The sequence below is a fragment of the Symphodus melops genome (assembly GCF_947650265.1).
Source record: "Symphodus melops genome assembly, chromosome: 6".
NCBI lineage: Eukaryota > Metazoa > Chordata > Actinopteri > Labriformes > Labridae > Symphodus > Symphodus melops.
This window is the reverse complement of record NC_136696.1, coordinates 669045-680962: the sequence shown is the minus strand read 5'-3', so window position 1 is coordinate 680962 and position 11918 is coordinate 669045. Positions and strand designations below refer to the sequence as shown.

Genomic DNA, 11918 nt, shown 5'->3' with positions numbered 1-11918 from the left:
TCATAAAGGACTTAGGAAAGGTGTGAGGAGACTTCACGAAGGACTAAGTGAAAGGTGTTAGGAGACTTCATAAAGGACTTAGGAAAGGTGTTAGGAGACTTCACAAAGGACTTAGGAAAAGTGTTAGGAAACTTCATAAAGGACTTAGGAGAGGTGTTAGGTGACTTCATAAAGGAGTTAGGAGAGGTGGTAGGAAACTTCATGAAGGACTTAGGAAATGCGTTAGGAAATTATTACAGAGCTAACTTTTATGATCTGCGTCTCTTTTCTGTTTTTATAAACAAGGTTTTATTGGCCTGTTACAATTTCTCCTATTAAATCATCAAATCACGTCAAATCATCTCCACAAACATGATACAAGAATGTATAAAAGCAAAGTTCACCTTCTTCACACAATAAAAAGAAATGAAATAAACACAAAGGCTGTAAATAATTATAAGTCAAATCAATATGCAGATTGTCTCCACATGTCTCCTCTCACAGATCCTTAGTTTTCCTGAACGCTCCGATACGGGTCGGATGAGCGAGTTGCTTTAAAAGTTGTGGCTGCAATGAATTGTGGGTCGGCACTTTCTTGTCTCCTTTGGTAAAGGATGCTCCAGTGTTTCCTAAATGAGGTTATAAAGGAAGCATTGAGCCTCCTTTCCTTAACTCTTAGAGAATTCAAACGGATCTTATCATGGCCGCCACCTCACTGCTTCCTGGGTTAAAGAAGAAATGTGAGTGTTAGTGGACAGGAGGGACCATAGACATATATAAACTTTATATATATATATATATATATATATCTATAGGAGGGACCATAGATATATATAAAGTGTTTATATATATATATATATATATATATATATATATATAGGAGGGACAATCTGAACGCACCCTTTGTGTTTCCTGACAGAGAAATCATCTCTCAGATCCATCAGTCTGGGAGAAAACTGTGGAAACAGCGACACCTGCTGGCAGAAACCAGTTATAGCAGGAACAGAACCTGAACATGAATTATTCTTCAGATCAAATCTCCACAGACTGAATGTATTTCTATTTAAAATGCTGAGAGAATCCAAACTGAAGGTTCAAACATCCAGACATCCATGTTTGTAGTTCTTTTAAAAACTCAGTGAAGCCTCCTCTTTGTTTGGATCCAACAAAGAGACGACTGATTTATTATCAGACGACCAACGACTCGTGGTTACAAACACAACTTCACACTTTAACAGGTGGCATCAACTTCTACTGTTATCTGTGAATAAGAGTGCAGCACTGCACATGTCCACAGGGTGGTGCTGTAACACAAACATTTATATCCAAAGAGTTCATCTTGGCTCGTTGAGTCATGAAGCAGTTTAAGTTCAGAATATGAGAATAGAAAACAGTCCGAGGTCATGGTCCTGTGTGTGACGGTGGAGCTGATCTCAGAGCAGCTCAGACTGCAGCACTGAGACTCATCTGAGCTGTGATTGGTCCGTCAGTCTCCCAGTAACACGGCCCAGTGACAGACTCACCAAACACCAGCTGCTGCTGCTTCCAGCTCTGTGATCGTCAGGAACAACAGGATCCTCTCTTTAAACACTCACTTCCATCTGTTGATATAACAAGACATAAATCAGAGAAATCATGAGTTATTATCATATAAGATCATTATTATTATTATTATAATCATATAAGATCATTATTATTATAATCATATAAGATCATTATTATTATAATCATATAAGATCATTATTATTATTATAATCATATAAGATCATAATTATTATAATCATATAAGATCATTATTATTATTATAATAATATAAGACTATTGTTATTATTATAATCATATAAGATCATTATTATTATAATCATATAAGATCATTATTATTATAATCATATAAGATCATTATTATTATAATCATATAAGATCTTTGTTATTATTCTGATAACTCAGAAGTGAAGTGGTCGTTTAAAGTAGCAGCTGTAAAAAGATTCTAACAGAGCAGCACTGACACTGACGGAGCTCTGAGCTCACTGAAGCTTCAGCCAGCTCATTAAGTCAGAGCAGAACAAGCAGAAGATCAGGATTCAATCATTGCTGCTGTTTGTCACCTTTGATGCACATTTACACAACTTCTACTTTTATTGTTGCTTTTTATCACAAACTTCTCCTGCAAATGTTTTCAAAACCAACATTTCAAATGTTTCATGACTGATGAGTCCTGGACTGTTCAACCCAGCAGAGACCAGGACGGACTCAACTTAACCCAGCAGAGACCAGGATGGACTCAACTTAACCCAGCAGAGACCAGGATGGACTCAACTTAACCCAGCAGAGACCAGGATGGACTCAACTTAACCCAGCAGAGACCAGGATGGACTCAACTTAACCCAGCAGAGACCAGGATGGACTCAACTTAACCCAGCAGAGACCAGGATGGACTCAACTTAACCCAGCAGAGACCAGGACGGACTCAACTTAACCCAGCAGAGACCAGGATGGACTCAACTTAACCCAGGATGGACTCAACTTAAACCAGCAGAGACCAGGACGGACTCAACTTAACCCAGCAGAGACCAGGATGGACTCAACTTAACCCAGCAGAGACCAGGATGGACTCAACTTAACCCAGCAGAGACCAGGACGGACTCAACTTAACCCAGCAGAGACCAGGACGGAGTCAACTTAACCCAGCAGAGACCAGGATGGACTCAACTTAACCCAGCAGAGACCAGGACGGAGTCAACTTAACCCAGCAGAGACCAGGATGGACTCAACTTAACCCAGCAGAGACCAGGATGGACTCAACTTAACCCAGCAGAGACCAGGACGGAGTCAACTTAACCCAGGATGGACTCAACTTAACCCAGCAGAGACCAGGACGGAGTCAACTTAACCCAGCAGAGACCAGGACGGAGTCAACTTAACCCAGGATGGACTCAACTTAACCCAGCAGAGACCAGGATGGACTCAACTTAACCCAGCAGAGACCAGGATGGACTCAACTTAACCCAGGATGGACTCAACTTAACCCAGCAGAGACCAGGATGGACTCAACTTAACCCAGCAGAGACCAGGACGGACTCAACTTAACCCAGCAGAGACCAGGACGGACTCCACTTAACCCAGCAGAGACCAGGACGGAGTCAACTTAACCCAGCAGAGACCAGGACGGAGTCAACTTAACCCAGGATGGACTCAACTTAACCCAGCAGAGACCAGGATGGACTCAACTTAACCCAGCAGAGACCAGGATGGACTCAACTTAACCCAGGATGTACTCAACTTAACCCAGCAGAGACCAGGACGGACTCAACTTAACCCAGCAGAGACCAGGACGGACTCCACTTAACCCGGCAGAGACCAGGATGGACTCAACTTAACCCAGCAGAGACCAGGATGGACTCAACTTAACCCAGCAGAGACCAGGATGGACTCAACTTAACCCAGCAGAGACCAGGATGGACTCAACTTAATCCAGAAGAGACCAGGATGGACTCAACTTAACCCAGCAGAGACCAGGATGGACTCAACTTAACCCAGCAGAGACCAGGATGGACTCAACTTAACCCAGCAGAGACCAGGACGGACTCAACTTAACCCAGAATGGACTCAACTTTATCCAGCAGAGACCAGGATGGACTCAACTTAAGCCAGGATGTACTCAACTTTACCCAGCAGAGACCAGGATGGACTCAACTTAACCCAGCAGAGACCAGGATGGACTCAACTTAACCCAGCACAGACCAGGATGGACTCAACTTAACCCAGCACAGACCAGGATGGACTCAACTTAACCCAGCAGAGACCAGGATGGACTCAACTTAACCCAGCAGAGACCAGGATGGACTCAACTTAACCCAGCAGAGACCATGATGGACTCAACTTAACCCAGCAGAGACCAGGATGGACTCAACTTAACCCAGCAGAGACCAGGACGGAGTCAACTTAACCCAGCAGAGACCAGGATGGACTCAACTTAACCCAGCAGAGACCAGGATGGACTCAACTTAACCCAGCAGAGACCAGGATGGACTCGACCTAACCCAGCAGAGACCATGATGGACTCAACTTAACCCAGCAGAGACCAGGATGGACTCAACTTAACCCAGTAGAGACCAGGATGGACTCAACTTAACTCAGCAGAGACCAGGATGAACTCAACTTAACCCAGCAGAGACCAGGATGGACTCAACTTAACCCAGCAGAGACCAGGATGGACTCAACTTCACCCTTTACGTACAACAAAGTCTCCAGTCTGTAGTCTGGATCCTTCAGAAGGTCCCTCAGGAGCTTCACTCCTGAATCCTGCAGCTCGTTCTCGCTCAGGTTCAGAAGTCTGAGATGGGAGGGGTTGGACTTCAGAGCTGAGGCCAGAGAAGAACAGCTGATCTCTGACAAACTGCATCTCCACAAACTGAATAAAGAATAAAAGAAGAGAATAAAAAGAATGATGAATGAGATGATAAGAACATAACTAGGTCCAATCAGTGAGTGTGTCCCTAAAATAAGTAGAGAGACTTTGTCATTGTGTTATTGTGGATCATTCAAATGTCAGCTTTCTACAGACATCATCCAAACATTCATCCAGCTGTTCATGTCAATAAAGACACCAACATGTTACTGATCTCAGTCAAGATTACACACCCACTACTCTACTGAGCTACACACACCTGGGACTGTCTGTGTGTGTGTGTGTGTGTGTGTGTAAAATCAAACATGTTCTATAAAATATCTATAATTTAAATGTATTTATAATGAAACTCTGACTGTTTAGTAACAAATCTTTAAAAAGGGAACATGATCATGTGTCATTCTTGTTGAGGGTCAGACGCTTCATTTCCTGTTTTCTACTTGAATTGTTTTAGCATCATCATGTGAAGTCTACGTCTATATGGATGAAGGAAAATCTCCTTTATGAACAGAGCAAGTCTGTCTCTTTATCAGCTTCATGGTTCCACCCTTAAACTCTTTGAAAAGAGACAATTCTTTCATTCAGCTGTGATGTTGTTCAATCCATACAGAATCCTTTAATGGGTGGTCTTAACCATCACGCCCTGTATGGAATAAGCCCTTATTAACAGCTGCTGCTAGAACACTGACAAACTGAACATGGAAACTTCCAGGGTAGGCTTAGACTACCCTTTAAACCACCTGGGACACATCATAAAGGATGAGGCCTTTCACTGACTTCAGACTGAGGGAGAGAACTTCAGGGAGGAGATTGGTCCACTGCCTCCTCTGACAGCTTATCCTGCATCAAACACCAATGAGAGAGGGACTTGGGCTTATCCCTGACCACTGTGGGAGGCTGCTTTTAAAACACTACAGCCTTATCTAAATGTGTAACATATACAATTCCTAGAATTAAAATGACACATATGACCTTTATCACACCAAGCAGATTTAAGAACATGTAAAACTCCCTCTCACATGTGTGCTGTCATGGCTGTGGTGAGACAGGAACACTGATCCATCTGTTGTGATCTTCTGTGAGGAGTTCTTCAGGTTATCTTAAGACTGTCTTTTATTCTGAAAGTCCAAATAGCATTCTGTCTGATAGTCTGCCTTCTTGGCACCAGAGTATAAACATACAGTAAGTAATGGTGATGATGTGCTGATAATGACAATCATTCATGTGACTGTGTTGGGTAGCGTCACGTGGGGCGCTGCGCCGGCAAAGAAGCGCTGTGTCTTCATGTTGTCAGAAGATAAGTGGACAAATCCATGTGCAGAACTTTTAATCCGTTCACATTGGCCGGGGGAGGATAAATACATTTCCAGGGAAACTAAACTGTTTCCAAGACATTTGACATTTTTTCTCATTTTACATGTTTTCCATGACTGGAAAATGCATTGATCATTTTCCAGGTTTTCCAGGACGCGTGGGAACCCTGATTCCAGGTTTTACAGCTGCAGCTGTCAGAAGAAATGTACCGTCACATCTTCATCTTTCTTTAATATATGATCAGTATCTCTCTCTTGTTCTCAGTGATTTCCCCCTCAGGTTTCATTTTCTCACTTCATCTTGTGTTCGTCCTTTTCTGATGACAGAGAGACGTTTGTTGGTTTTGATGACAGCGCTGTCTGAAAGACTGACATCATCTCATGTTTGTACTTTATGTTTTAAATCCTCGACTGACTCTCTTAAAGTTTAGCTTCTCATCATATTAATGTGAAGAGAGAAATGAAACCTGTAGTCTTACTTCAGAGTCTCCAGTCTACAGTTTGGACTCTTCAGTCCAGCAGACAGCAGCTTCACTCCTGAATCCTGCAGCTTGTTTAAGTCCAGGTCCAGCTCCCTCAGATGGGAGGGGTTGGACTTCAGAGCTGAGGCCACGACTTCACAGTGAGTCTCTGATAGTCCACAGCTACTAAACCTGTTGTAAAACAAATGGTAAATGTTATTTAAAAGAACGTCTTCATATTTTCATCCAATTTTAATTTTGTTAACAAACATTTCCATCACTTGTAAACGTGTTTCTCTGATGTCATGATTTAGTTCTGATTTCCTGTTTTTAGTTCTCATTGTTCCCTGTGTGTTTTCTGATTTATATTATAGTTCTAGTCTTCACTGTTTCCTGTCTTACTTTGTATCCTTGTGTCCTTCTACAGTATGTTGTCCATAATATTTTTTCCTTTGTTGAGGTTCCTAGTTTGGTGTTTCCTGTTTTATTTTGTAATATCTTGTTGAGGTTGTGTTTTCAGTGTCAGGTTTTTATTTGTACTTGTGCTCAAGTGTTCTGGTCTTGTGTTTCTTGTGTTTCCTGCCTTGTTGATGACCCTGATTAGTCTCACCTGTGTCTGATTGTCCCATGTCTATTTAGTCTCTGGGTGCATTCAGATTGTCCCTCCTATCTACTTTCACTATCCACCTTTCCTTAACCCCGTGAGAAGATCACAGGGTGAAGGAAAGGTGTTAGGAGACTTCATAAAGGACTTAGTGAAAGGTGTTAGGAGACTTCATAAAGGACTTAGGAAAGGTGTGAGGAGACTTCATAAAGGACTTAGGAAAGGTGTTAGGAGACTTCATAAAGGACTTAGGAAAGGTGTTAGGAGACTTCATAAAGGAATTAGGAAAGGTGTTAGGAGACTTCATAAAGGACTTAGTGAAAGGTGTTAGACTTCATAAAGGACTTAGGAAAGGTGTTAGGAGACTTCATAAAGGACTTAGGAAAGGTGTTAGGAGACTTCATAAAGGACTTAGTGAAAGGTGTGAGGAGACTTCATAAAGGACTTAGGAAAGGTGTTAGGAGACTTCATAAAGGACTTAGGAAAGGTGTTAGGAGACTTCATAAAGGACTTAGGAAAGGTGTTAGGAGACTTCATAAAGGAATTAGGAAAGGTGTTAGGAGACTTCATAAAGGACTTAGTGAAAGGTGTTAGACTTCATAAAGGACTTAGGAAAGGTGTTAGGAGACTTCATAAAGGACTTAGGAAAGGTGTTAGGAAACTTCACTCGGTGATGTCATAATAATGTGACGGCGGCGGAGGTCAGAGACGTGAGTCTGCCGTGGTGGAACTACAGTTTACAGAAAATGAAGTTTACAAAAAGCTGATGTAAAAATGTTTGAGCCTTCTTACAGGTGAAATAATCCTAAAAACCACGTGGTGTGAATAAAAATAAAAGGCTTTATCAGACACCAGGAAACTTCACTGTGATGGTTTTATAACATCAACATCACGTTCACAGTTTAACACAATAAAAAGAAATGAAATAAACACAAAGGCTGTAAATAATTATAAGTCAAATCAATATGCAGAATGTCTCCACATGTCTCCTCTCACAGATCCTTAGTTTTCCTGAACGCTCCGATACGGGTCGGATGAGCGAGTTGCTTTAAAAGTTGTGGCTGCAATGAATTGTGGGTCGGCACTTTCTCATCTCCTTTGGTAAAGGATGCTCCAGTGTTTCCTAAAGGAGGTTATAAAGGAAGCATTGAGCCTCCTTTCCTTAACTCTTAGAGAATTCAAACGGCTCTAATCATGGCTGCCACTTAACTGCTTCCAGGGTTAAAGGAAGAAATGTGAGTGTTAGTGGACAGGAGGGACAATCCGAACGCACCCTTTGTCTTTGTTACCCTCTGTGTCAAAATGAGACAAAATGAGAGCGAACAAAAAAAGTGACCAGATCACGTTTGTTCACAACACATCGTGTTGCCCTTTTCTGTAAAGTATTGTAAATACTTTGTTTGTTTTCTTTTGTTTATTCACTGACCGGGATTTTGGCACATTTTTTGCATGGTTGTATATATTTTCTTTGGTGAATAAAAACCCACCAACAGAAGTTTTCCCGACTGAGCCATCATCTTTTCACTTTTAAAAACGAACCTGTGACAAGCTGCATCTGCTCATAAAGTCAGAGCAAAACAAGCAGCAGACCGGGGACTCAATTTATGTTGTTTGTTGTCATAAATCACTCTGTTACTTTTATTTACCTCTAACCCCGCTGTCACATGCTCAACTTTATCAAAGCTCAACAGAAAAATAAATCTTGTTTTTGTAGCTTTTAGTAAATTCATTATTCTCAGATGGATTCTTGTTCGGGGTTTGTAAAGTTGTAATAAAGGGGCAGTTCAGAGGAGAGCGGCCAATAAAATCATCCATGACTTCAATCTGTGATCTGATCCAACACAACATAATACCTGACTAACACAGTTCAATGTACTGAAATCTATTATTTTGGCTGCTTGACTTTTTGATCCACCTTCTGTCTGTAACGTGATGTAAGACATGACTGTTGGTAACTTCACTCATCATGTCACTGTTACTAATCAACCTCTCGTTAGCTGTGTTACTTTAAGTTCTTACTGTCAGCATAAAGTCAGGACAGACAAACTCATCAAACGTCCCTTTTCACGCACGCTAACACAACTCAGACTTTACTCTCGAGTCCATGAAGGAGGAAAACACAAATGTCCGAGCGCTTTGAATCAAGACAGAGATAAATATTCTTCATTTACTGAATATAGATGAACTCTGTTTTTGACAAACAGAGAGATTATATATTATATATATATATGAAGAACTAAACGGCTTATTGTTACTTTATTTATACTCATATTTAATCACATCTGGACTTACTTTGCCTTCCTGCAGTTCCTCACAGCTGGAATCAGTCTCAGTCGTCCCTGGTCTGATGTCTTGTACTTCTTCAGGTCCAGCTCATCCAGAACCTCCTCAGACATCTGCAGCATGTAGGCCAGAGCAGAGCAATGGATCTCAGAGAGTTTCTTCTTTGATCTGTTCTCTGACTTCAGGAACTCTTGGATCTCCTGATGGACTGAGAGGTCGTTCATCTCCATCATACAGTGGAAGATGTTGATACTTCTGTCAGGAGAGATATCTTTACTGTTCATCTTCTTCAGGTCGTTGATGACTCTCTGGATCATTTCTGGACTGTTGTCTGTCTGACCCAGCAGGCCTCCTAAGAGTCTCTGGTTTGACTCCAGAGAAAGACCATGAAGGAAGCGAACAAACAGGTCCAGCTGACCGTTCTTACTTTTCAGGGATTTCTCCATGGCACCTCTCAGGAAGACTTCCAGAGATAAGTCATAGCTTTCAGGAGTTTTGAAAAGGTTCAAAATCTTCTTTAAAAAAGTATTTCCAGAAGATTCCCTGTGTTGGATGTCTTTAAGGAAAGCCTCCACTACACCTCTCTCCCTGTTGGTGAAACAGTGGAACATGTAGACTGCAGCCAGAAACTCCTGAACGCTCAGATGAACAAAGCAGTAGACTGATTTCTGGAACATCACACACTCTGTTTTGAAGATCTCTGTACAAACTCCTGAGTACACCGAGGCCTCTGTGACATCCAGACCACACCGCTCCAGGTCTTCTTGGTAGAACATGATGTTTCCGTCCTCCAGATGTTCAAACGCCAGCCTCCCCAGCTTCAGAAGAACTTCCCTGTCGGCCTCCGTCAGCTCATGTGGACTCATCTGATGATACTTGTTCTTCCTCTTTGTCTGAACCAGCAGGAAGTGTGAGTACATGTCAGTCAGGGTCTTGGGCAGCTCTCCATTCTGCTTTGTGCTCATCATGTGCTCTAGAACTGTGGCAGTGATCCAGCAGAAGACCGGGATCAGACACATGATGTGGAGGCTCTTGGATGTCTGGATGTGTGAGATGATTCTGCTGGACAGATCTTTTTTATCACTGAACCTCCTCCTGAAGTACTCCTCCTTCTGGGCGTCAGTAAAGCCTTGTACTTCTGTTACCCTGTCAACACATAAAGGAGGGATCTGATTGGCTGCTGCAGGTCGAGACGTGATCCAGATGAGAGCTGAGGGGAGCAGATTCCCCTTGATGAGGTTTGTGAACAGTGTGTTTAACGATGACTTCTGTGTGACATCAGACACAACCTCCCTGTTTGTGAAGTCCAATGACAGTCTGCTTTCATCCAGGCCGTCAAAGATGAACAACAGTTTACAGACAGCCAATCTGCCACCTTCTGGAATGTTGGATGGAAAACACGGAGCAGCTCAAGAAGACTGTAGCGCTGATCTCTGATCAAGTTCAGCTCCCTGAATGAAAGCAGGATCAGCAGACTGACGTCTTGGTTCTCTGAGCCCTCAGCCCAGTCCAGAGTGAACTTCTGCACTGAGAAGGTTTTTCCAACACCAGCCACGCCGTTTGTCAGAACCACTCTGATGGGTTCCTGTTGGTCGGGTTGAGCTCCTATCTTTGGTTCCTGTTGGTCCGGTAAGGCTTTAAAGATGTCCTGGCACCTGATTGGAGTCTCATGGAGGGTCTTCTTTTTAGAGTCTGTCTCCATCTGTCTCACCTCATGTTGGGTGTTCACCTCTTCACTCTGCCCCTCTGTGATGTAGAGCTTAGTGTAGATCCTGTTGAGGAGGATTCTCCTTCCCGTTTCATCACTTCCTTCAGTCACATGTTCATATCTCCTCCTCAGACTGATCTTATATTCATCTAAAACCTCCTGCAGACCTCTATCTGCTGAAAGAGAAGAAACATATCCTGAGACTGGATTTATCAAACAAACTGACTGACACAAAAACCTCCCTGTGATAAATGTGTGCTGCTACAAGAGAAGAAGAACATATTAAATATAACCAGGTTAAATTATATTGATACATTTGACTATATTAATGTAAATATTAACAGCATTAACAACAAATGTAATAAATGATAAAGTCTTGTTTTCAGACTCAGTGACTTCAGTCTTACTGATTTCAGTGCTGGACTGACTGGATATCTGCAGTCCTCGTCTTATTACAGGTCTTTGTCCACACTGGGGACAGGAGGACTCTCCTGATGAAGTAGACTGGTCCCAGTATGAGGTAAGACACTGTCTGCAGAACCAGTGTCCACAGCTGGTAGAAACTGGATCTCTCAGGACGTCCTGACTCAGAGCACATCTGGACAGCAGCTCCTCCACAGAAACAGACTCCTTTGTTTTTCTGTAGAGATAAAAGATAAGATGAGGAACTTCCGGGAGAAAGGCAGATGGAGTAGATGCATGGCGCAGGTGCTCCAGTAAATTCTGTTCCATCCCCTAACCTAGTTGAAAACTCCTATAATCACTTTAGTCCCTCTCAGTTAGATCAGTTTGTAGATAGTGCGGTGGATTCACTTAGAGTTACTCTGGATTCAATCGCCCCCCTAAAACAGAAGCCAATCAAACGACAGAGATCAGCTCCATGGTACAATTTAGAAACCCGTACTCTAAAACTAACGTCACGTAAATGTGAAAGAATTTGGCGCTCCACCAAAACGATAGAATCTCGTTTAATTTGTCCAGATAGTCATAATAGATATATGAAAGCTCTACGGCAGGCCCGCACTGCCTATTATTGTCTCTTATTGAAGAAAATAAAAACAACCCTAGATACCTCTTCAGCACTGTAGCCAGGCTGACAGAGAGTCTAAACATTAGAGACAAAATTAGCAACTTACTACCTTTACTTAGTGCAGATTCCTCC

General features: G+C 42.3%; 1 protein-coding gene across 1 annotated transcript in view; it reads right to left on the bottom strand.

Annotated features, from left to right (window-relative positions):
• Positions 1 to 264: 264 nt before the first annotated feature.
• The window catches only part of LOC306825399 (protein NLRC3-like), a 59065-nt gene continuing 47411 nt past the window's right edge, over positions 265 to 11918 (bottom strand). The window contains 6 exon segments of the mRNA XM_079346125.1: positions 265 to 1580; positions 4217 to 4390; positions 6180 to 6353; positions 9058 to 10417; positions 10420 to 10932; positions 11185 to 11396. Coding sequence (XP_079202251.1) covers positions 1571 to 1580; positions 4217 to 4390; positions 6180 to 6353; positions 9058 to 10417; positions 10420 to 10932; positions 11185 to 11396 — 2443 coding nt within the window. The 3' untranslated portion in view covers positions 265 to 1570.